This window comes from Pteronotus mesoamericanus, unplaced genomic scaffold, assembly GCF_021234165.1.
Source record: "Pteronotus mesoamericanus isolate MK-2021 breed Mesoamerican mustached bat unplaced genomic scaffold, CSHL_Meso_final contig_25, whole genome shotgun sequence".
NCBI lineage: Eukaryota > Metazoa > Chordata > Mammalia > Chiroptera > Mormoopidae > Pteronotus > Pteronotus mesoamericanus.
In genome coordinates, this window is record NW_026555105.1 from 40672817 (window position 1) to 40699880 (window position 27064).

At 35.1% G+C, this 27064-nt stretch overlaps 1 protein-coding gene across 2 annotated transcripts in view; it reads left to right on the forward strand.

The window, feature by feature from the left end:
- Positions 1–27064, forward strand: part of XRN2 (5'-3' exoribonuclease 2) — a 101888-nt gene that overhangs the window by 66186 nt on the left and 8638 nt on the right. For both annotated transcript variants that reach the window (XM_054574138.1, XM_054574139.1), the window contains 3 exons: positions 5808–5876; positions 5978–6109; positions 8397–8524. In XM_054574138.1, coding sequence (XP_054430113.1) covers positions 5808–5876; positions 5978–6109; positions 8397–8524 — 329 coding nt within the window. The remainder of the gene's footprint in view (positions 1–5807; positions 5877–5977; positions 6110–8396; positions 8525–27064) is intronic.

A 27064-nucleotide genomic window follows, 5' to 3' on the forward strand; every position in this document is an offset into this window, starting at 1 on the left:
GTGGTGATTTGCCTGAGGGTATGAGGGGTGCTGGGTGGATGGGGAAAGGGGAAAAAACTGAGACAACTGTAATAGCATAATCAGTAAAATAAAATGTTAACATAAGAAAAAATATAAACTTAAATTTGAAAATGCAGCCTCCAGTGCCAGTTGTCAGTAATTTTTTTCTATTTTGACTCCTGGCATTATTTTCCCATTCTCTTTTTGAAAAGTTGTGTCTTCAAGTTTAGGTGAGTTCTTCCCATCATATTAGGTGTTATCTATAGTGTTGAGAAAGTTTATTATAGAGATTATTGAAGTGCCTTAAAACTCATAGAAGAACCTGGTAAGAAAATATAGTTAGCTGTGGTTTAGATTTTTTTTTTCCAAGTTGGTTTTCATAAATCATTCAACTTATTAGTAGCTTACCTTTTAGTGAATTGAGCTATCTCCCTTAATTTAACTCATCTTGATCTTCCTCCACCATTGTAATTTGCTTAGACATATTTATTTCTAGGGTAATTCTTTGTAAACTTTAAATATATAAATTCTGCATATGATTTTAAATTACAGAAAAGTTAGTTTCCTGGTTCAGTTTTCCATTTCTTCAGACCAGTACATACACACATACACACCTTTGTTTACCTCAGACTCAGTGTTCCTTTGCCCCTCTGGCTGATTTTTCCTTTTGGCCCATGGACATCCCATTTTCCCAGTTGCCGAAACTTAGGAGCTCATGATATGCATTAGCCTCTCACTTTCCATCACTCCTTGCTTGTTTAGATTTTATTTATATACTTTTAGAGACAGGGGAAGGGAGTGAAAAAGAGAGGGAGAGAAATGTGTGAGAGATACATAAATCAGTTGCCTCTTGCATGCAAAACCCAGACATGTGCCCTGACTGGGGATCGAACCAACAACCCTTCTATTCACAGGCCCGCACTCAATCCACTGAGCCACAGCAGCCAGGGCATCCCAATAAGCCTGTTTTGTACTCTCCTCCTGGATTACTGTAGTGATCTCCAAGTTGATTTGTTTGATTCCATCTTTCTTCCCACTGAGTCTATTGGTATGTAATCTGAGACCTTTATTCTTATCGCCCTTTAGAAATCTTTGATTACTCTCTAATGCTGATAGAATTACACTCTTGCTTTTTCAAGGTCTGTCTATAATTTAGCAGAGCTATAGTTCTGTGCCTGAATTCCCACAGTTCCTCAAGGACACCTCCTCCTTGCCCACACTGATTCTTTCAGTATCCCATTTATCTTTGTGCCTTCCTCCCATAGTTTGGAATGCTATAAATGGATTTGTAGACTACCCTCCATTATTTCTCTTCTAAAAGGTAATCTATAATTTATATTATCTTTATTATTCTTTTTATCAGGATCATTGCCAGGTTTTAGCATAATTCTCAACTTAAGTAAAAGCTCATAGTGTTGGAACTAGTGTTTACTGAAGTCTTCTAAGAGCCCATACTTCTTCAGATGAGTGTTTCTCAAACTTTGTATTCACCTTTGGATGGATCAGACAAGGTGTAGACTGTTTTATCTCTTCAAGTAGATTTTTAAAAACACAAATGTGTGAAGATGGGTTTGTTGGGGTTTTTTTTAATGTAACCATTACTGTAGTTGATTGTAATGACTGTGGTTGACAGACAGATAACTTGAAATACAAAGCCTGAAAGAAGTGGCATACATGCAATTAGTAACAGATTTAATGGTTGAAAACACTTGGGAGGGTTTAACTTTGCCTGTAATACTTCATAGAACACTGAACTGGTTAACTTCTTCTCATAGAATATCAGAAAAGATGTCTTAAGTCCTATAAACTCTTCAAGTGTTTTTAAAATGTCAAGTATGAATCAAAGTTTCCAATGCAAAAAACAGTTTGCATTGGTATGCTGATTTAGCATTAATTATGGAATGTGCCAGGGAAAGGTAGAGTGAAAATTAAACTTGATATTTGGAGTTTTCTGCTTTCTTTGTGAAGTGTGCTAGCACTCTCAAACAATAATAGTGCTTAAAAGAGCATTTCTAAGGATAATTTTTCAAGTGAAGTGAATTGGAAAAAGGCAGTATACATTCTGTTCCTTTTCTATCGAGAGTACAGTATTTTCTTCTTACAAACTGTTTTAAAGAGCTGCTTGTGGTACACATAAAAGCACTGTTCAGTTTCCTTACTTTCAACCATGCTTTGGTTTGGAATTTATATTTATTTTGTCCTTGGTGTTTTTATGAAGACAGGTGATTAAAATAATAGGGAAGTTATCTGCTAAGGAAGGGATCCTTTATGCTGCTGCTACTAGGTCATAGCTGGTCTGGTGGATAGAGAACCTTATGCTGGGTATGTCAGCATTATTCCACATGGAAGAAATGGTTAAAAATATTTCTCCGCTTTTCCAAATTATATGAAACAATATAAGCCAAAAAACAATTCTCTTACCTCAGCTGGGCAGCCAAAAGAATCCATAGTCCATTCTTTTAGCTCATTTCTTCCCTGAGAGCCCTTCTGTCTTAGTGTTATCCCTCCCCTGATAAACTCTCTATAATTAATTACTTTTGTTTCTGGTGGTAGAAATTTGTCAGTGAGTAAATTGTATTGTTTCTACTTTATGATTTCCAGTATTTTTTATTTCTATACTTTATTATAATAAAATTATTTATATTATTTTTGATCCTTTACCTATATGAATTTGAATTACATAAATCTGAAAAATGACGGAACTTCCAAAGTTTGAGATGAGAGTTACCCTTTGGATTTTGCTAAATGGGTTCCTACCTAGTCTATCTCTTCCACTTTTTAGGAGGTTTGTTTTAAGTTGTGGCTTATATTATCACACTGGAAAAGAATGTTTGAGTTGTGCTCTTACTGCTCTTGTTATTTATTTTGTTATTTCTAAAAGCAATAATAGTTCTAAGTATATAGTTTTGGGGACAAATTAAAATACTAAAAATCTCTTAACCAGTGAAAGTTTAAGTCATTTTAGGAGAGAGTAAGTCTTCAAATTGTTCTCCAAGATCCAATAGAAAAGAATGCTTTAATCTTTGAGATCATTAATTATGTCCCTTGTTCTTTTAGCAGGGAACTCCAAACTTACTTTTAGATACTCCTAATGGTTTGTATCATATTCAAAATAGAAGTCATTCTATAGAATATGGTTCTGAGGGAATCTAAGGGAGATATGGAGATTGTTTTCCTATTAGCTTGGAAATATTTCTCCTTTTGGAGCATGAGCATGAATAACGGAATTTTTAAAACAATTTTATTGAGGAATAATTGACATTCAGTGAATTGCTTATATTAGAGAAATAAATGGATTTGTTTCCCAAACATTAGTTTCAACTATCTTATTAAAGTTCTTGTTATAATCATTGTCCTTCAGAAAAAATTATTTCTGTGACCCCAGGATTATCTCTTCTCCCTGGGAGCTTGTTACTCTGGCTGTCTCCTTTATTTTCATAGTTTCAGCTCTTTTCTATGCACGACTTGCAGATCTTCATCTTGAACCCTTACTTGAATGTGCTCTTAATTTCATTGCCAACCCTGCCATTTCTTTTGCTTGCCCAACATTTCCACCTCAAGCACATGTTGAAGCTCATTTTGGTTCTCTCCCCCTCTTCTCTTACACACTGCTACTGGGTGCTTCTTTCTGAATTGCATTTTTGATTGCTTTTACTCTCCTTACTAACATCTCGAAGTGGCTTTATGCTGTGGTGAGAATAAGCCCTTCACAACAGTATCCCAGTTCAACCATCCTGTCTTACTGCCTGCTTCTGTTCACATACTTCAGCACTCCAGTTCAGCCCTTCACAGCTGGGGCCCCACCTGAGAATTAAGTCTGAGAACTTAAAGCATTTGTTGCATGTAATTTATCAGTTTGTGTCCTGTGCCTCTAGAATGATACTAGTTACATATCTTCCTTGGGAGAATAGAGAATGTAGTCATTCAAATCATTTTTTGAGGGCTTACTTCTTTCCCAGATCTCCATTAAGAAGGCTGCTCCAATAAAACTGAGTAACTCCTTGGTCATGGGACCCCTTTCTGTGTCTTTGTTCCATTATTTCTTCTGCTGTCCTGTAACCATAATCTTTTAGATAATGGTGTTTTCCTTAGTCCCAGGTAAAAGAATCCGCTTACTCCACCACTTTCCACACATACTTTTAACCCACACTCACAGAGCCTTGTGTGTGGTAGGTGTGTGTATGCACATGCTTTGACTCAGCATCTTTTCTGTGTGTATTGTTACCTCTTCCACTTTATCCCTTATAAATCTTATTAAATATTTCTTGTTTTCTTTATTAGAAGAGAAGGCAGGGTTGATATGTTTGTACTGCCCCTCCCACTATGAGATCATATAATGCAGTGGGCACCCTAAAAGTTTGGTAAACTGCTGAAAAGTCTTGCTGACACACATAACTGCTTTGAGACACTTTAGTTGCAAATTTTGCTTTATTACCAAATTTCTCTCTTTACTTTGTATTTGCAAAGCACTAATGAGCCCAAATACTTAACTATTGTTTTCTCTATTACCCTCTTAAAACTTTAACACTGCCTGTCTTGACCTGCCCTGACTAAGTCACCTTGCCCAGTAGAGAACATTTGAGATAAAGACAGTTGTTAGTAAAAAGTGAGTTGTAACAGGTACAGATTGAGTAAATGAAGTGTTGTTCATAACACTTTTATTATCAATGAAGCTGTTTTTGTGTACTTAAAATATACAGTTAAATGCTACTGTAAGGAAAACTTCACTATAGCAGGTGGGCCATAATAATTTAAAATGCAGTATTTGAAGAGAATAAAAGTTAGATATCTAAAATGTCAACCAATTCATTGAAACCTTTTTAAACTGTAATTTGTAATCATTGGAGGAATTTTGGAAAATATAAAAAGGAACAGAGAAGGAAAAAGATGGTTGATTGTACAGAGAACATCACTCGTGACCTTTTGGTAAATATATGTCTGATCTTTTATATATTTTTCCCATGTAATTATTCTATTACTAAAATGTTTAACACATAAGTATTTGATTTTTAGGAAGAACCATAGTTTCTGTAACCAGTCTACTGTTTTTCATGAACTTAGGATTTAGTTTTTCTACATTATGAATACTGATGTTATGAGCGTCCTTAAATATACATCAGACACATATACAGAGTCCTAGAGAGGCTTTGCTGTGTCAGAAGGAAGACTGTACTTACCAAACTTTGGGATAGATACAACCTGAGAGGAAGTTTCCGCCAGCTTGTTATTAAAGTCTGAATGCACATCCTTATAAAATAAGTCTTTGTGAAGTTTTCAAACTCATGGTAGAGCAGGATATATGGTTCATGTGGAAAGTTTACTGTTCTCCCCCCTGCCCCTGGCCACACACAGATTATTTGTGTATAAGTTTTGATTTTGTAACTGTTTATATTGATGTTTACATCTTTTCCTTATTACAAAGAGGTGGTTTTCCCTACAATGCTAGAGGGAGAGGCTTTGCCAGAGACTGAACAAAATGAAAGGTGTTTTCTTGGTATTATTGTAAACCTTTTCAACCTGCTTCTAATATTATATTAGAATTTCTTGAGAATTGAGGCAATGCCTATCATATATCTGTGATCACCCACAGTTAGCTAGAACATGGCTCTTCCCACAGAAAGTTACATGAGGCTATGTACTAGGAGTTAGCAGCAGTTTGGTGAGGAAGATATTTATTGACCAAAATAATATTTTGAGAAGACTTTTGAATTTTAGTTATTCTGTTTAAACATGAAAAGTATCTCAGTTTATATGATGGTTAAGTCAGGCTAAATTTTATTATTAAATTGTGTATTGTTCTTTTCTAGTATTAATTTTAAAGACCCACAGTTTGCTGAAGATTACATTTTTAAAGCTGTAATGCTTCCGGGAGCAAGGTAACAACAATGCAGTTATAAAATATAAACTACTACCTATATATATATATTTTTAATGAACAACATTAATCCTTGTAACTTCCATATTTTCAAATGGTCAGAAAACCAGCACCAGTACTGAAACCTAGCGACTGGGAAAAATCCAGCAACGGACGGCAGTGGAAGCCCCAGCTTGGCTTTAATCGGGACCGGCGTCCTGTCCACCTGGATCAGGCAGCATTCAGGACTTTGGGGTGAGTGATAGCTTTCTGTCCTTGGTGTATTTTGCTTTTTCTGAACCATCCATTAAATTAGTATTTATACCACAGATACTTAAGAAATTATTAAATACAATTTTTTTCATATATTTTAATGACTTTTATACTTCCTGTTTTCTTCTGTTTTTAAAATTCACTGCTCTTTCTTTGGTTTATGTATCACTTTATTGTTGTTGCAAATTCCCTTGTTTCCTCTTAAAATTTTTCTATCTTTCTGACAGTTATTTCAAGAGAAGGAAACATTTTATTTATTATCAAGAAAATTTTAGCTGAATTAATCCTTTGAAAGTGTTAGCCAGTACATTAGTCCATGAAACCACCTGTCTTCTAGACTTTTTCTTAACCACTATTCGAACATTGATGTCTCATTGTTCCTTGAATTTTTATTCCTTTGCCCATTAGTTAGATTGAGTCTCTTGATATGTCTACTGGTAATTTGTATTTCCCCTGCAGGGAATTTCTGAGTTATTTTTTATCCTTTGCTGTTGTTAGCTATTTTGTCTTTTTCCTAGCTACAGGAAAAACTATGTAGAGAGAGGGGACTTTGAAACAATAACACGTAAACAGCCGGGATTAAAAGAACAACAGACTGGGGGTAATATTAATGAGCTACTGTTTATGAATTAATAATGATAACTCATAAATAGATATATCCAATTCGTAGGAAAACCTAAATATTCAAATTGGATTTAGGCATTAGGTTATTAGCAGCATGTACTTTATACAGTGTTAGTAAGAGAGAGTGAGTGTGGCATAGTAGTTAAGAGCATGGGTTTTGGCTCATAAGTGCCTGTATTCAAATGCATTTTCTACCACTTGATGTTTTTGTACAACTTACTGAAGTGCTCTATACCTCTGTTTCCTGTGTGTAAAATGGGAATAATTATTATACCTACCTCATGAACTTGTAGTGAGGATTAAGTGAGCTAATGTCTATCAGGTGCTTAGGATAGTTCCTCAATGCTGTGGAAACGTTAGCTTTGTCATTGGTTGTTTTGGAAGTCTTTATTCCTAATAGTAAGAGAAATACAATGTAAAATATTCTTAAGATATCTTTTTGTATTATTTTAACTGTTTGCTAAAACAACATAGAAGTACCTCCCAATGGAGTTACAAGTTCTGAAGAGACTCTTAAGTTTGATCCAAATTTCGAATTCTTGGAATTTATCCTGAGAAAATAATTTTGGAGGAGCATAAAGTTACCTGTCTAACCTTCTCTAAAGCATTGATATATGTAATACTAGTACTATATAAGAGTAATTGTTTAGTAAAATATGAGACATAAACATTGTAGTCTGTAGTTATACATATTACAAAATGTGAACACTATGAAAGATAGAGGGAAATGTTTGATATAGTAAGTTAAAAATAGCATGATAAAGAGTAGTGGTATATATAGTTGGCCCTCTGTATCTACAGGTTTCATATTCATGGAGTCAACCAACCCTGGACCAAATATACTGTGGGGAGCCCTGGCCAAATTGGCTCAGTTGGTTGGACCCTTGTCCCATACACCAAAGGGTGGCGGGTTTGATCCCCAGTGAGGACACATACATGGGTTGTAGATTCCATCCCTGGTTGGGGTGCATACAGGAGGCAACAAGTCAGTGTTTCCCTATCATATCAATGTTTCTTTCTCTCTCCCTCTCTCTTTAAATAAAATCAGTAAACATAACGTCAGGTGAGAATTTTAAAAATACATATATTGTGGGGGAAAAAATCTCCAAAAGTTCCAAAAAGCAAAACTTAAATTTGCTGTATGCTGAGTGCTATACTGAATCTATGTGAATGAAGTGATTTTATACATAGACTGCTATACCATATATACAAATACAGATTATGTAACAAATATTACACCATTTTATTTAAGGGACGCCTTGGATTTTGGTATCCCTAAGGGGTCCGGATCAAATCCCCTAGATACCAAGAGACATTTGAACAGTGATAACAGTAGTATGCGTCCTTTAGGACAAAACTGAAATACAATGCAAAAAAAGAAAAATAGGCTCACTTAGAATACTTAGTAAATATTTAAATGATTATCCATTAAGAATCTTGGTGTGAGAAATGAACATTTACTGTCACCATTAATATCAGGTGCCATTTTGAACTTTGTTAGTAATCTTTGAAATTTGCATTATCTTAATCAGATCTAGTAGTAAAGAGATAGCCACTAGCACTTGTTTAATTTGTGTCAGCTGTAATATGGTGAATATATCTAGATATAATTGTTTTATTTCTTATTGTGTGGATCCTTTTACAGTCATGTTATGCCGAGAGGCTCAGGAACTGGTGTTTATAGCAATGCTGCACCACCACCCGTGACTTACCAGGGTAACATATACAGGCCGCTGTTGAGAGGACAAGCTCAGATTCCAAAGCTTATGTCAAGTAAGTTTTTACTAATTGGTTATTTTACATGCTGAATTAAATATTACACCAAAGGTGGTTTCTAATATTAGTTGCTAAAATGATTTTTTGTATCCATGCAAAAATAGTGGACTTAAAAACATATAATTTAGAAGAACGCTAAGAGAGTACTTCATGCAGTCTTCAGATATTTTTACTGTGTACGGATAGTTAATTGAATATATGAATTTGGATTTATTTTCATTTATAAATCTTCTTTTGAGTTAACATATGCAAAAAGGAATATGTGGAATGCATTGCTATTTATTCCATTAATACAAGTAGTAGGGCAATTAAATTGCATTCAGTAGATACATAATTAACAACCACTTAATTGAAGGACAACCAACCATATCCCTTTCTTGAACAACTGTATCTTTGAGCCACCAAAGATAAAGCCAGGCATTGCTTTAGATAGGAATATATCTTTAACCCTTTGGTTCTGAGAAGGCCTTAGTCTTTTCTTGACCCTTTATAACTTGTTTTGTGGACAGAAGTGCTTCAGAAGTCATAACCATGGAAGTAATTACATGGCATTTGGATTGCTGTGGGAAAGGGACAAAATAGTTAATGTTAAGCTTCATAGATTTTGCATTAAATTTAAATTGTATCCCCATTTAATGGTTATTTTTGAGTTCAATGGTTGTGCTCCTTTATCAAGGAAGTCTAATTCACATAACAGATTTTCAAAACCACTTTCTTCATGAAGCCCTTTCTTCTCCACTCCTGTTTGTCTGGTTGCTACCTAACCAGACAATGTCAGAACGGCAGGGGAAGAAAGTGCGGCAAATGCTAGCATTTGTTAAATCTAAGTATGATATTTTAATATTTTTCTGAATCTTTGGACTCTTTCATAAAAATTAAATTTAAAAAAAAAGAGGGCTCTGTTACCTATGTTGTACATTACATTCCTGTGACTTACAGCTAAAAGAGTTTGTACATCTTAATTTCTTTTCCTTTCCTGTCCATTTCTCCCCACCCCTCACTTTTCTGGCAACCATCAGATTGTTCTTTTATCTATGAGTTTTTTTCTGTTTTGTTATGTTTGCTTTGTTTTTTAGATTACACATCTAAGTGAAATCATACAGTATTTGTCTTTGTCTATCTTATGTCACTTAACATAATACTCTCAAAGCCTAATTCATGTTGTCACAAATGGCAAGATTTTGTTCTTTTATATGGCTGAGCATCATTCATTGTGTGTGTCACATCCTTTTTATCTATTCATCTATTGATAGACCTAGATTGCTTTTATACCCTGGCTATTGTAAACAATGTCTCAATGAACTTAGGAGTGCACATATCTTTTTGAATTATTTTCATTTTAATCAAATACCCAGAAGTGGAATTGCTGGACTGTACAATAGCTCTATTTTTAATATTTTGAGGAATTCCACAGTGGCTGCTCTAGTTTACAATCCCACCAACAATACATAATGATTCCCCTTTTTCCACATCCTCATCACCACTTACTGTTTTTTTGATAATAGTTTTTGATAGTATTACAGTTTTTGATAGTAGTCATTCTGATAGATGTGACTTTGATCTTCATTTCCCTGATGATTTGTGATTTGAATATCTTTTATTGTGCCTATTGGCCATCTCTTTGTCCTCTTTGGATTGTTTGGTTTTTGTGGAATTCTTTATATATTTTGGATATTGATCCCTCATAGGGTCAGTCATTTGTAGATATCTTCTCTCATTCAGTAGATAATTCCTTTTTGTCTTGATGGTTTCCTTTGCTGTGCAAAAGCTTTTTAGTTTGATGTAGCTCCATTTGTTTACTTTTGCTTTTGTTGCCTTTGCCTAAGGAGAAATATCAAAAAAAAAAAAAAATGATGAGACTGATGTCAGAGTTTACTGCCTGTGTTTTCTTCTAGGAGTTTTTATGGTTTTAGGTCTTAGGTTTAAGTCTTAAATCCATTTTGTGTCCATTTTTTAGTATGATGGTAGAAGGTGATCTAGTTGCATGTGTATGTATCTGTCTAGTTTTCTCAAGACAATTTATTGAAGAGACTCTCTTTTCCTATTTGTGTATTCTTGGCCCCTTTGTTGTAGACTAATTGATCACATAATTGTCTCTTTATTTCTAGGCCCTCTATTCTGTTCCATTGATCTATGTGTGAGTTTTTGTGCCAGCACCACATTGTTCTTTGTTACTGTAGCTTTATAACATGGTTTGAAATCAGTGAGTGTGATACCTCCAACCTTGTTCTTCTTTCTCAAGATGGCTTTGGCCATTTGTTGTTTATTGTGATTCCATGTAACTTTTAGAATTACCTGTTCTAGTTCTGTGAAAAATGTCATTGTTATTTTAATAGGATTGCATTGAATCTGTAGGTTACTTTGGATAATAGGAACTTTTTTTGTTTTTTAAAAATTTTATTTATTTTATATTTAGAGAGAGGGAAAGGGAGGGAGAGAGAGAAACATCAATGTGTTGTTGCCTCTCACGCACCCCCTACTGGGGACCTGGTCAGCAACCCAGGCATGTGCCCTGACTGGACATTGAACCTGTGACCCTTTGCTTCGAAGGCTGGCATTCAGTCCATTGAGTCACACCAGCCATGGTTTGGGTTTTTTTCCCTTGATATATGTTTTTCTAATCAGTTATAAATGAGATTGTTTTCTTGATTTTTTTTCTAATAGATTGTTAATAGTATATAGAAACACAACAGATTTTTGAATATTAATTTTGTATCTTGAAACTTCACTGAATTCATTTATTAGTTTTAATAGTGGAGAGGTAGACCTGATTGCTGTGGCTAGAACTGCCATATTATGTTGAATAAGAGTGGTGAAAGCAGGCATCCTTGTCTTGTTACTGATCATAGAGAAAAACACCTTTCAGCTTTTTACCATTGAGAATTTTGTTAGCTATGGGTTTGTTATAGTTGGCCTTTATTATTATGGTGAGGTATGTTGCTTCATATCCACTTTGTTGAGAGTTTTTATCATAAATGGGCGTTGAATTTTAGCAGATGCTTTTTCTGCATCTGTTGGGATGATAATATGATTTTATCCTTTATTTTGTTTATGTAGTATATCATGTTGATTTGTGGATATTGAATTGTCCTATTTCTGGAATAAATCCCACTTCATCATGGTGTATGATCTTTTTAATGTATTGCTGATTTTGCTTTTCTAATATTTTGTGGCAGATTTTTGAATCAGTGTTGATTGAGGATATTTGCTTGTAATTTTCTCTTTTCGTAGTTTCTTTTTCTGGTTTTGGTATCAGAGTAATGCTGATCTTATAGAATGAGTTTGGAAGCTTTTCCTCTTCCATTTTTTGAAATAGCTTGAGAAGGCTACCCTTCTTTCAGTGTTTGGTAGAATTTACCTGTGAAGCCATTTGATTCTGGACTTTTGTTTGGTGAGAGTTTTTGGTTATTAATTCAGTTTTGTTTCTAGTAACCAGTCTGTTCAGATTTTATGTTTCTCCTTGATTCAGTCTTGGAAGATTATGTTTCTAGAAATTTACCCATTTCTTCCAGATTGTCTAATTTGTTGTTATGCAATGTTCTCTTATAATCCTTTCTATGATTTTAATTGTCGATTCTGATTTCTTATTTATTTAGGCCCCCTTTTTTCCTTGATGAGTGTGGCTCAAGATTTATCTATGTTGTTTAGCTTTTCAAAACCACTCTCAATTTCATTGGTCTTTTGTATTTTTTTTTTTTTTTTAGTCTCTATTTCTGCTCTGATTTTTATTATTTCCATCCTTCTACTCATCTCAGACTTTCATCTTATTTTTTTAGTTTCTTTAGATGTATGGTTAGATTGTTTATTTGAGATTTTTCTTGTTTCTTGCAGAAAGCCTGTTTCATAATGAATTTCTCTCTTAGAACCACTTTTGCTGTGTCCCAAAGATTTTGGATTATTGTGTTTCTATGTTGGTTTGTCTCAATATATTTTTAAATTTTTTCTTTGATTTATTCATTAATCCATTCATTGTTTGGTAGCATTTTGTTTAGCCTCCACATGTTTTTGTTTTTCCAGTTTTATTCTTGTAATTGATATCTAGTTTCATACTGTTGCTATCAGAGAAGCTAGTTGATATGATTTCAGACTTCTTAAGTTTACTGAGATGTGTGTTGTGCCCTAACGAAGTCTATCTTGGAAAAGGCTTCATGTATATTTAAATGTATATTGTGCTTTTTTGGGGAGGAATGTTCTTTCTGGAAATGTGAAAGCCACTCTTTCCCTGTTGATTTTTCTGTCTGGATGATCTTTTCATAGATATAAATTGAGTGTTAAAGGCCCCTATTATTGTTTTACTACTGGTCTCTCTCTTATATCTGCTAATACTTGTTTTTTATGTTTCAGTTATCCTACTTTGGTACTTAGATGTTTACAAGTATTATATCTTCTTATTGGATTGATCCCTTTATTATTATGTAATGCCCTTCTTTGTTTCTGGTTACAGTCTTCATTTTAAAGCTATTTTGTCTGATAGGAGTGTTGCTACCCTAGCTTTCTTTTTGTTTTGTTTGCATGAAATATCTTTTTTCATCTCTTCACTTTCAGTCTATGTGCATCTCTCAATCTGAAGTCAGTCTCTTGTAGGCCACATATGCAAGTATCTTTTTTTTTTTAATCCATTCAGCAACCCTATGCTTTTTCATTGGAGCATTTAGTCCACTTACATTTAATGTAATTACTATAGGTGTTTACTTTAATTGTTCGCTGGTTGTTTTGTAGTTCTCTGTTTCTTCTTCTCTTGCTCTCTTATATATTGAAGACTTTCTGAATGATTTGTTTTGGTTCCTTTTTCTTCATATTTTTGTGTATCTGTTAAAGGTTTATTGTTTGTTCTAGAAGCACTACATTTTTTACTCACCGTCCTTACCAAATTTGTTTTTGGCATCATATTTTCTGTCTCTCTCTCTCTCTCTCTCTCTTTCTCTCTCTCTCTCTCTCTCTCTCTGTGTGTGTGTGTGTGTGTGTGTGTGTGTGTGTGTGTCTTAATTTATTACTGTAGTTACACATGATCTTATTACTTTTGTCTTTTAACCTTGGTACTAGCTTTGTAATTTTGGTCGATCCACTACATTTATTAGATGTTTACCTTTATTAATGAGACATTTTCCTTTCCTATATTTTCTTTAAGTTTTGCCCTTTCCCTTTTTTTGCTGAAAGAAGTCCCTTTAACAGTTCTTGAAATTCAGATTTAGTGATGATGAACTCCTTTAGCTTTTGCTTGTCTAGGAAATGCTTTCTCTTTCAATTCTGAATGATAATCCTGCTGGTTAGGATACTCTCGGCTACAGGTTTCTACCCTTTCACCACTTGGAATATATAGTGTTATTTCCCTCTGACCTGCAAAGTTTCTGCTGAGAAATCAGGTGATAGCCCTTTGTATATATATGTATGTATGTATATATAGAATATGTGTCCAGCCATAACACTTACAAGTGAATGGCCTAATCACTTTTAAAGCTATCTATTCCCTGAGATTTTATCAGTAAATGATGAAAGCTTATCCAGATTATTGTTAGAGCCAGCTATTTATTGACATATTCTAATCAGTTTCTTTTTTCTTATGGCTCTTTGATATTTACTTCTATCCATAATGTCATTACAGCTTCCAAATAGGAAGGGAAATTGAAATGCAAAATGCTACAGCTAGGTATAATCCCTGTGGGTTAGTTTAGCCACTATTTCTCAAGATGACAGTCATGAGGAATTTCTGAGGTTATTGCATTGAGTAAACTGAGAGGACTGGAAAGAGATCTGATTAGCAAAGGCAAAAGCATATATTCTTCGTTAAGCAGTTTCCTTCCATTTCATGTTTCCTAATGTCCAGTAGCTGGGAGCCCTGCTGCCATAGTCTATCTAGATAACACCTAAATAGCTACCTACTTAAATCCTTGGAAAAATTTTTAACTGAAATTAGTTTTTAAAAATTACATCAATACTATGACATTATGGATTTGGTGTGCTTGTTGTATTTTTTTCAAATATAAAAATAAATATAGGTATGAAGATAAGTTTCATGGCCTCTAAGTTTCTTCAACTCCTAGAAAATCATCTTGAGTACCCCCTGTGGTAGGCATACCACACACATTTGGGAAATGTGTCCTTTATCAGTGGTTCTTAACTTTTAGGGTATCATAGGCCTATGTGAGAATTTGTAAAAGCCCGTGATTTTCTCAGGAAAATCAGTTCATTGTGGAAATTCATGTAATTTAGAGTGCTTGATTTGAGGTCCCCTTCCAGCATGTGGGATCCTGCTTCAACAATAAGATAAAGAAGTCAGAAAGTTCTTCAATTTATGAAGATCACACCAGAGATAAAGCATTTCATGCCTTTAGGAGCCTGCAATTCTAGGAGGTTTTGGGGTTTGTTTGTTTTTTGTTTTTTTGTTTTTGTTTGTTTTTGCCATCTTTGGAAACAAACAACTCTTGTCATCATCTGAAACAAACAAGTCTTGTCATCATCTGGCCATTTTATTTCAAATGGTGGGGTCCTCCTCTTTTATTACTTTGACTCCTCTTTTGCCATTGTTATATCGCTTATTAGATGTAATTTTTTATACTTAAAAAGAAATTTTGATTAGGTTCTCTTTCAGTTAGAATCTCTTTATTTTAACTATTATTAAAAAAATAGGAAATATGTTCCATACAGTAAGGATTAACTTAAAGCAAGTGGCCCTCTCTGCCTGGTGACTTGTAAACATTTAGTCCCCAATAATTAATGCCGATACTCTAATTATATTTAACATCTTTCAAAGGAGTTGGGGATGGGAGGAATAAAAATGTGTACAGAAGAAAATCAGCAAGAATGTGATATTTAAATTGAAGGGGGGGATTAGGATACTCTGGGCTGAGAGAAAATAATGAGTTTGAAGTACAGGGCAAGTAGAGATGGTTTTAAGCTTAGAATAACTGATATAAAATTAGTCTGGGAGTATTTATTGGAACAGATTATAATCATGGAGAGGCTGATTTTTAAAAATATTTTTAGCAATATTTAAAATGCATGTTACAGCTGCACTATATGTTAATTAAATAAAATGTGATATATAACAAACTTAAAAAAGAAAACCACTTGTAATTAAGTAGTTTTTTTTTAATAGGCTTCATATATGCAGTTTTGAGAATTGGATTATTATACATGTATTGTTACATACACTTTTTATTGAAATATAATAATCACAGGATGCCAGATAATAAGTATACAGTTTGATTAACTTTTATGAAATGAATATACTCAAGTAACCACCACTTTTAACAAGAAATATGGAATTACCAATACCCAAGAAGTGCCCCCATTGTGTCCTCTCTCAAATACTACCCCAACCCATTAAAGCAACCATTATCCTGACTTCAGTACCATAGAGTAGATGTCTGCTTTTTTTTTTTAACTTTATCTAATAGACTCTTATACTATTACCCTCTTTATTTTTTTATTTTTAGGTTTTAGATTTTATTTATTTATTTTTAAAGAGAAGGAGAGAAACATCAGTGTGTGGTTGCCTCTTGTGTGCCCCTTACTGGGGACCTGGTCTTCAACCCATGCATGTGCACTGACTGGGAATTCAATCAGTGATCCTTTGGTTTGCAGGCTGGCACTCAATCCACTGAGCCACACCAGCCAGGGCATCCTTCTTAAAATTTGCCCCCTTTTGTTCAGTGTTTTGTTTCTGAGATTTATCCATGTTGTTGCTTGCAATAATAGTTCATTCTTTCTCATTGCTTACAGTGTTTTATCATATGACCGTGTCACCATTTATTTCTCTAGTTGGAATGTTTGGGTTTGTTCTCACTTTGCAGCTGCTGGAATAGTACTGCTTTGAAATTCTCATGTTTTTGGTGCACAGGTGTAAACATTTTTGATGGGTATGTACCTAGCAGTAGAATTGCAAAGTTAGGGTTATGTGCACGCTCAGTTTTAGTGAATAAAAATGCCAGACACGATTCCCAAATTACATTCAGTTTTTACTTATTTACATTCCTACTGCAGTGTAGCAAAATTCTGATTGCTCCACCTTCTCTTCAACCCTTGGTATTGTCAGTCTTTCTACTTTCAGCCATTCTACTATAAGGCAATGATATCTCACTGACGTTTTAATGATCTTCTTCATTACTTAGTTGAGGTTTCTTTCCTGTTTATTGACTACTTGTATATCTTTGTATGTGTGGTGTGCCTGCTTTAGACTTTTGTCAATGTTTCTGTTGGGCCGAGAGGGTGGGGTTTGTCTTCTTTTTGCTTTGTAGGAGCAGTTTTATATTCTGGTTATTAGATTTTTTTTATTGGAAATATCATTTTCCACTTGATAACTTGACTTTTAACTTTATTTGGTGGCATGTAATGAACATTTGGGTAATGTGGGTGAAGGGCATGTGGGAATTTTTTGTGCTCTTTTAACAGCAGTTTTTCTCTGTCTTGAAATCACAAAAAAACTGAGAACAAAAAGAAAAAAATCCTATATTTATGCTGTTTTTGTATTTTGGCAATAATATTATCTTTTAAATGCCATTTCCAGTTGCTTGTATGTAGAAGTAGAGTTAATTTTTGACTTTATATCTACAACCTTACTAAATTCATTTATTCTGAAATTTTTATGTATGTTCTTTTAGATTTTTTTGCCTCCTCAATTGTGTCATCTACAAACAATGACCTCTTTTACTAATTATTTTCTGTTCTTAACATCTTTTGGTCTTTTTGTTTTATTGCACTGAGTAGGACCTCTAGTATAATTGAACATACTTGTTTGTTCTCACTCTTAAGGAAAAAAAACTTGTAATAGTTCACCATTAAATATGATGTTTGTTATAGTTTTTTTCTTCATAGATAATGTCTATTAAGTTGAGGCTTTTTGTTTCTAGTTGCTTTTGATTGGATTTTATCAAATGCTTTTCCTCCGTCTTTAGAGATGATAGCAGGGTTGTTTTTTTTTAACCTTTCTTGTTATCATGATAAATTACATGGATTAATTTTCAACTGTTAAACCAACATGGCATTCCTGGGGTCAGCCTAATTTAATGTAGTAACCAAGCAAACTGGGGCTCAGCCACTTGGCACCTTTGAGCCACATACCCCAACGATTTGTGTTGAAGGAAACAGGTCTTTATTAACAGGGATCCAACCTTGGGGGTTGCTGAGAACACTTGCTCTGAGCCCTTCTCTTCCATGAGACCCAGAACTTCTCTTGCTCCCTAAAAGGCTACAAGCCAAAACCATGCCCAGAAGTTCCCCCATTTTCTTACCTGTCCTTAAGCCAGTGATGCAAACAGATCTCCATCCTCTTTGGAATATGCACTTGTAGGTTTCAGAGTCACCATCCTCTCACAACAGGTCTCTCTTTCAGGATCTGGGGTGCGCTGTTTTCAATCCCCATGTAGCAGTCCAGAAACCATGTGCCATGCTACATTGGATGGACCATGGTGTCCCAGATGCTGGAGCCCAGGGAGGCACATGTCCCTGCATGGGACCTTACCTTCAGGAGTGGGTTCTCATCCTCTTTGTGGTCTAAGCCACTAGTGAGCCTGGCATCTCCTGGTTTTCAAGTGCTCCCGTCCATGTGGGGAGCAGGGCTGGAGGCCCAGGACGTCCAAAAAGCCAAAAGCTCAGAGGGTGAGCTTGCACCTCGCTCCAAAGCAAGAGAATAACTTCTCCATACCAAGCACCCATACCAAGAGTGCAAGTGAGAGAGCCTGCATGCCTTTGCTTTTTAAGAGAAGGCCCTCCTGAAATCCCATGTGCATAGGAAGCCAGTGGGTGCATCCAGGTGCACCAATGTCCACCATTTTTTTCAGCTCCCCACTGTCTTTGACCCTCCTTTGGTTGCTGTTTTTAGTAAGGGCAAAAGTTTCCCAGCAATGCACAGGCACGCATGTATCTGTTTGTCGTGGGTTTGGCATCTGTTCCCACAGCCCACAGCAGACGCTCTATGAGCTTCCCCTCTCCCAAGCTCCACATCAAGAGTGACCCTGCCAGCCCACATTCTCACAGTCATGTTATAGTTTGCTTACATTTTGCCCTGGGCAGCAGCCTTCTTCTGCAGTCTCTTCAGGAAGCCACAGTTTCATCTGCCTTTATTATGCAATATACCTTAAACCTGTGCCTTCTGCTCCATTGGTGCCCTTGCCCACCCTCCTGCCTTTCGGGTAGGTGGTAGGGGGGTTCCCTATTTTCGTGGGACCTATGCTCTGACCTACCCTGTTACAGTGTGATAATATTTTTCTTTTTTACACATCACTATGTTCTGTGTTTCAATATATTGTGGGGTACTTTTTCATCCGTGTTAGTATGAGAAAGAATAGCTTTTAACTTTCCTTTTTTCACACTTTCTGGCTTCATAAAACAAGTTAGAAAGTATTTCCCACATTTCTGTTTTCTGTAAGCGTTATTGTGAGATTGTTACGTCTTAGGGTTTTGTTTTAAGATTTTATTTATTTATTTTTAGAGAGGGGAAGGAAGGGAGAAAGAGAAGAAGAGAAACATCAATGTGTGGTTGCCTCTAGCACATCCTCTTCTTGGGACCTGGCCTGCAACACAGGCATGTGCCCTAGATTGGGAATCGAACCAGTGACCCTTTGGTTCGCAGGCTGGCACTCAATCCACTGAGCTACGTCAGCCAGGACCATGTCTTAGCTTTTAGAAGAAATCAGCGATGAAGCCATTTGGGCCTAGCAGTTTCTTCATGAAAAGTTTTTAATTATAGATTCAAATTCTTAAGTGCATATAGGTCCTTTGGGGGGGGGGGGGTTGGTCACTTTCTGTGTTGGTCACTTTCTGTGTTGGTTTGGTAAGTGGCCCCTGCCTTTTTTTTTTTTTTTTTAATCAAAATTTCAAATTTATTGCCAGAAGTTGTTCACAATACATTCTTGTTTTGATGTTCGATTTCTTTTATTTTTTTATGTTTTTTTACTTTGCATTTTTTTAAATTTTCAGTTACAGTTGACATACATATATCAGTTTCAAGTTTACAACATGTGATTAAGTATTTATATACTTTACAAAGTAATCCCACCTGTCACCATCCATAGTTATTATAATGATATTGAATATATTCTCTATGGTATATCTTGCATCCACCTAACAGCCAATTTGTGTTTCACCTTTACCTTTTACACCTACCCCCAACCCCTCCTTTCATCTGCAAACCATCAGTTCTGTTTCCACGACTTTATTTCTGTTTTGTTTTTCTTTAGATTTCACATACAAGTGAAATCATATGGTTTTTGTCTTCAGCCTAATACCTTCTCATTCCATCCATGCTGTAATGGTCATTCTCTCTCTTTTTTTTAAAGATTCCATTTATTTATTTTTGGAGAGGGGAAGAGAGGGAGAGAAACATCAATGTGTAGTTGCATTTCACACACCCCCTGCTGGGGACCTGGCCTGCCACCCAGGCATGTGCCTACACTGGGAATTGAACTGGCAACCCTTTGGTTTGCAGGCTGGTCCTCAGTCCACTGAGCCACACCAGCTAGGGCTGGTCATTCTTTTTTATGGGCCAAGTAATATACAATTGTATATATGTGCCACATCTTAATTCAGTCGTCCTTCAATGGATAGTTGGGTTGCTTCCATACCTTCATTATAGTGTTTTAATTTTTAGAGGAATCTCCATATTATTTTCCATAGTGTCTCCACCAATATGCAGTCCCACCAGCAATGCATGAGGGTTCGCTTTTCTCCACATCTTCACCAGCACTTGTTTTTTGATTTATTAATGGTAGTCATTTTGATAGGTAGGAGGTGATACTTGTAGGAGTTTTGTGATTTCAGGTCTTAAATGTATCGGGTTGGCCAAAAAGGCCATTATGTTTTTTCCATAAAATAAAAGACATCTTTCATTTTCCTCAATAATTTTTATTGATTTGGGTATATTGATTTGGAGTATGTCGGCTATCTCCCACTATTAGCTTCTAGTGATAGAGGCCAGAGCTGCTGCTAAACATCTACCAATACATAAGACAGCTCTACAGCAAAGAATTATTTGGCCAAAGTGTCAATAGTACCAAGAAACTTGCATTTCTCTGATGATTAGTGTAATTGAACATCTTTTTATATGTCTGTTAGCCATCTGCATGTGCTCTTTGGAAAAATGTCTGTTCAGTTACTCTGCCCATTTTTTAATCACATTGTTTTTAGTATAAAGTTTTATGAGTTCCTTATATATTTTGGGTACTAATCCTTTATTGTAGGAATCATTGGCAAGTATCTTCCTTCATTCAATAGGTGTTCTTTTCCTTTTGTTGATAGTGTATTTTGTTGTGCAAAAACTTTTTAAGTTTAATGTTGTCCCATGTGTTTGTTTTTACTTTTGTTTCTCTTGCTAAGGGAGACATGATCCAAAACAAAATACCACTAAGATTGATATCAAAGAGTTGGCTGCCTATGTTTTCTTGTAGGAGTTTTGTGATTTCAGGTCTTAAATGTATTGGGTTGGCCAAAAAGGCCGTTACGTTTTTTCCATAAAATAAAAGACATCTTTCATTTTCCTCAATAATTTTTATTGATTTGGGTATATTGATTTGGAGTATGTCGACTATCTCCCACTATTAGCTTCTAGTGGATAGAGCCAGAGCTGCTGCTAAACATCTACCAATACATAATACAGCTCCACAGCAAAGAATTATTTGGCCAAAGTGTCAATAGTACCAAGAAACTTCACAAACCACTTTTGACACATTCCACCAGTCACAGCACCTTCTCCATATACTGCACAAATCTTTTTGTGTTTCAGTTGTGTTTTTACCTCTTTTGAAATAATAAAGCATGATATGCTGAAAATGTTGCTTATTTTCTTCCATCTTCAATATTTAAATAGCTGCACAAAAATTCGACAGTTTTGGTAATTTTTTTTTTTTAATGCACGCTGTCACAATACAATCTAACAAAAATTGTTTCAATGAAGTTAAAGACAGCTAAGCAGTAGAGCCATCATATAGAAAAAAACCAGTTGGCCAACCCAATAAGTCTTTATTCCATTTTGAGTTTATTTTTGTATTATACGAAAATGGACCAGTTTCATTTTTTTGCACATATCTGTTGAGTTTTCCCAACACCATTTATTGAAGAGGCTGTCTTTAATTCATTGTATATTCTTGCCTCTGTTATCTCATGATATACTCTGAATATCTTTTTAATGACTATAGGACTTTAAAATTAAATTCCTGATAGTGGTAATGTATACTGTCCCTCTTCTTGATTAATGTTGTTAGGGCCTATTTAACAGTATTGTTTTAGTGTTTCATTTTTTCATTGAAATAATTTCTAGCTTCATGGGTTTTTTTCTCCCATTGTATGTTTTATACTGATTTCTGCTTTTGTCTTCATTATTCCCTTCTAGTTTCTTTGGAATTAAATAGCTATTCTTTTTCTGATTTTTGGAGATGGAAACTTAGGTAATTTATTTGCAGTCTTTCTTATCTATATATGCCCTTGAGTGTTATAAATTTGACTTTAGCTTTATGTCATATATTTGTTTTGTTTTGTGTCATACATTCATTGTCATTCAGTTCATATATTTGATTTCCATTTTTAAAAATTATATACCCACGGCCCTGGCTGGTGTCGTTCAGTGGATTGAGTGCCAGCCTGTGAACCAAAGGGTCACCTGTTCAATTCCCATTCAAGGCACATGCTGGGTTGCAGGCCAGGTCCCCCAGTAGGGGGTGCATGAGAGGCAATCACACATTGATGTTTCTCTCTCTTGCTTCTCCCTCCTTTCCCATCTCTCTAAAAATGAAATAAATGAAATTTTTTTAAAAAAAGTATATACCCATGGATCATTTAGTAGTATATTGCTTAGTTTTTAAACATATATGCATCTTCTAATAATCTTAAAATATTTTTTAACTATTTAGCTGTAAGCTGAATTTCTACAAATAGTGTCTCTGTGAAAAGATACTGAATTTCTGGACTTTTGATTAATATCATTATATTAACCTCTCGATAAGAGTATACCAATTTATATTTCCTATAGCAGCAGATGAAAATTTCTAATATCCTAACTCCCACCAATATCAGGTGTTACCATTTTTTTTTTAATGGTTGCTAATTTGATAAGCAAAGGATTGTGTTTAAGTTATGACTTTTTTTAAATTGCTGCTCTGATACCTTTTTACTAACCAGCTTTTCTTTCATGAATTGACTATTCTTGTCCCTTGCTGATTTATTAATTTGTGTGTGTCAGTTTTTATTTGTAAGCTTTTTAAAGCTCTTTTTAAGTAGAAGCATGCACAGTTACATCATTTTTCTAGAACCGCAACTCAGTTGGTTATGGAAAAGACTTGGTGGTAGTTCTAGTTAGGGAGACAGAAAGAAAGTCAGAGGTGACCTGTGGCAAAGTGGAGAGGGGGAAAGAGGAGGAACTGAGAGCTGGATAATTGAATGTGATAAATGAGGGAGAGAGACGATTGAAGATGCCCACCTGTGCACTATGGACTCCTGGGCTTTAGAATTTGGAAGCCCAGGAGGGTGAAGGAATATGCAGGAATATAATGAATCTGATTTTTCTAGAGGACGTTGAAGTCATTTGCCAGGAGGTAAATATGGGTCTGATACTTGCTCAAGAGAGATGGTTAGAGAGAAAGAATTAGTAACTACCTAAGTATAAGCCAGAAATGTGAAAGTTCATGAAGAATTTGGATAGGTTAATGAATTTTAATTGCCTTTGGTTATAAGAGAACCTAGAAAACTTGGGGTTGTGAGGTTACTTCCTAGAAGGTAATCACATCATGCATATCACTATCCCCTAATAACCTTTTTAAGAGATGTGTTGGATAAATAATTGGCCTAATCTAGAATGGTTATTGCTGGATAGTAAATGAGCACAGTTGTATGATAAGCCCAGAAAATGCTATCAAAAAAGGAAACCCCACGTTCTGTGATTCTTTTTCCCCTGATACTCTTTGTATGTAGGTCAACATATGATTTGACTTTTGTTTTCTTTAGTTTACTGTCAGTAAGACCTTTGTGGCATATTTATTTTATGGTTTATTGTAACTTCTAGATTTCATATTTATGCAGACAGACTAATCCCCACCTTTCTTTCTATATCTTGTCATTTTTATCTGATCCCTTATATTTATGGGGTTTTTTTAATGCTCAGTCTTTTGGGGTAATATTACCCTTTTAAAAAGGACAGTGATTTCCAATATTTTAACCAAGATCTTTTTCTCACCACATGAATCTGTGTTTGTCAAGATGCTTACTACCAAAGTGTAGTTAAGCATTTGTTAAATGTGTTTATTTTTCTTTCCTGTGTTATTACATAATTAATATCATTATGTTAATTCTACACTCTGGGAAAGTTGAAAGTTTTCAAATCCCTAATCCTGCCTTGCAAAACCTAAAGCTTCTGAGCCTCCTGATTGAGATGGTTCTCCTCTGGTTCTGAAATAAAATAACATGAAGAATCATCTCAGCCAACAGCACAAGTGCATGTGAAACTTGGAGTAGAATATTGTATTGAGGAGTAGTTAAGAGAACTTATCCTGTGACTTTCACTTTGTCCTGTAAAAGCCTTGTGATCTCAGGCAGTTTTTTGTCAGTACTCAAGTTTCCTCATTTCTAAAATAGTACAGAGAATACCCATCTCATAGAATATTCACAATAAATGAGTTTAAGTTATTAAGGACTTGAAACAGTACCTGACAAATAGTAAGTACTATGGAAATATTAAATGATACAAAAAGACCTGGTTTTCTTTTTATAGAATTTTGAACTTTAATGTATGGTCAGAAATAGTTTGTTTTAGTAAAATTGACATAAAACCATTTCATCACTCTTTTAAAATATTTTTTGTTTCATACCTATTTTCTTTATATGGTGCAGTATTACAATCAAGAATGGCCATTTGGTGAAACTCCCAACTGTCAAGTGTCTGCTCTAGGTGTTTCCTACTGTTGGTCTTTGATTTATCTTTGATGTGTCATGTTTTGGCTAATGAATAATTGTCTAGTTACTAATAACTTCTTGGAGTCAAAAGTGCAGCCCTGTATACTCAGTGTGAATAAAGCATTTCATTTCTACAACCCAGAGAACCTGATATGTCACTTCTCTTAATTTCAGTAAGTAAACTTGTCAATTAGCCCCATTTGAAATGTGATTATTGATCAGTACAACATGGAATTTTTGATTAGTAAACATGGAATGTTTTCAGTGATTGCCACACTGATTATGTAAATTGTCACTTGAGTTATTGGCAAAGCCTTGGTTTGTGTGGCCTTAGACGCTCTAAGAAAGGGATACTTTTTTAAAGACAAGAGTAAAAATTAATTGTCATTTTTCCTCTCCTGCCTATACCTTTCTGAAATGCAATTCACCATCTCAGAATTTTTTCTGCCTCTCAAATGGATCTTCTATTAAAGCCATATAAATGAGTGATAAGTTTATTTTACCTTCAACTTTATTACTTATCAACCAGGAAATTTTCTTCTTTTTGACTACTTCAGGTCTATTTTTTTTTTCCTCAGGGCCACATGAAAAGATTTGTTTGAGGGTTGCCTTGAAGTTTGCCTTTGATCCTCTTTATTTTTCTTCTTTTGGATTGAAAGCAGGAGATGTTTTAATAATTGCATGACACAGTTTTTAAAATCTTGCAAAATCTGATTAGGCTTTAACAAAAAGCTATAATTTCTGCATGTGCTGAGTCTATGTGTGGAAAAAAAAATCATTCTGGAGGTGAGAAATAGTAAGAGCACCATAGAGTAGGAAGTACCTGACATACTAGAAGTGATGGAATGGGAACTTTTGCCATATTTCTGAGTACTTGTAGGTGTACAGGTAGACTGTCGGAGGGTTCCCCTTCTCCAAAAAGCATTTATACTTAATGAACCTTATGTTCCAATTCTACTTAGGAATATTGGTGTGCTTAATCTAACATTTAGCATATTTGAATCTAATGAATATGTATACTTGATGATGATGATACTCCCTCTATCTGTACTGTTCCTAGGAGAAAATGTACAAGTTTTTTTTCTGCATTTATTTTTTCATAAAACATTAAGATAAGTATTTGTGAGGGCTTTTCTTAACTATGTTATCTTTTTTTAATTAAATTTATTAGTGGTCCAGTATGCAAACTTCTGTCAGTACCATGGAGACTATATATTCTTTGGCACTACCATATATAAAGAGACACTATGGAACCGGAATCAGGGAATTAAGTCTTAATGGTAAAAGAAGGCATGTTTTTCAGACTGACCGCAATAATTCTGGGATGTGTAATACATCACTAGACAGGAGTCTGAATGAAATTCACTTTATTTCTTTTGACTTTTATTACATTAGCTAATTTTGTGTATGTAACACACTAAACTACTTCTGGTAACATTTTAACCAATTTTCACTAACCTAATTTTTGTGCATAATCTGAATAGATGAATAGACTTCAGGTTTAACAAAGTAATAATCAGAAAAAGTAACCTAAGTGTTGATTTTTGCTTTCCATAGATTGCTTTCTCATTGAAAATTATATAATGTGTTAAATGTATCTTGAGATTTTCCATAGAAATAAACCACACATTAAAACAATGGCTGTCTTCTAAAAATTTCTGGTTTTACCTCCTCTAACTATGACTTTCTGATAGTAGTATTGATTCAGAAGTTCTTCTGGACCCAGAGTAGTGACCCATCTTGCCCTATTTTCTGTGGATTGTGTGATTAGCTTCCTGAGCTTCCAACCAGGTTTAGAATATGTAATGACCACTGTGCAACCTCCTCAGCATTGTTTCTTAATTAGACTGCTGTTAGTTTGGTTTTTAAGAGATTTTTTTAAAGGGGGTCTTAATAAATCAACTAGATGTGCCATCTCTCCTTGAATTTAGAATGGGATTCTTCTTGGAATAATGATGGTGAAGGCTAACCTGTTCCTTTCCAAGGACGACACCTCATGAGTTTGGCTGCCACAGACCTAGGGGCAGCCGGCTATGGAGCTGCAGATATCACTTGTTACAGCTGCTCCCCCCAGGGGGTAGCTTGTCCATCCAGGAAACTTGATTCAGTCTAGCATTGTCAGCTGAGTTGAGGTGGGAAGAAGCCCAGGGGCAGAGAGCAGCCAGGTGCTTTACTTGTTCCATATCCTCCTTTGTTGGAGCTTCTTAAAACACAATTTCACTTTTCTTTCTTTCCTTTTTGTTTTAAGTAAACCCAGATTGCAATTGGGGGGTGGGAGGTGGAGCAGGATTCTAACCAGCCATAAGCTTCCATTTTTTTCTTTCCTTTAAAAAAGTAATTTTGAAAAGCATGTTTCTAGTTTGTGTTTCCATTAAAATGTGAGCCTGAATACATTATGGTAAGCCTTATTTTCCTTGGTCTCAGGAGTCTGGAGGAGGTTACTGTCCTCACACAGTAAAATCATAAGACAACTCCTGGTACCAGCTGTTTTAATTAGGTCACACACAGACCTGGCTGAAGGGTGGCTGAGGTGACTGCAAGACTAGAGACCTGGGTAGTAGTTGGTTGATACCAACCTGCTGAGCTACTAAACTCCCCTGCTGACCAGTGTTGTGGAGTGTTCCTTTAATCCTGTTTATATAGTGAAGCAGTAGACATTTC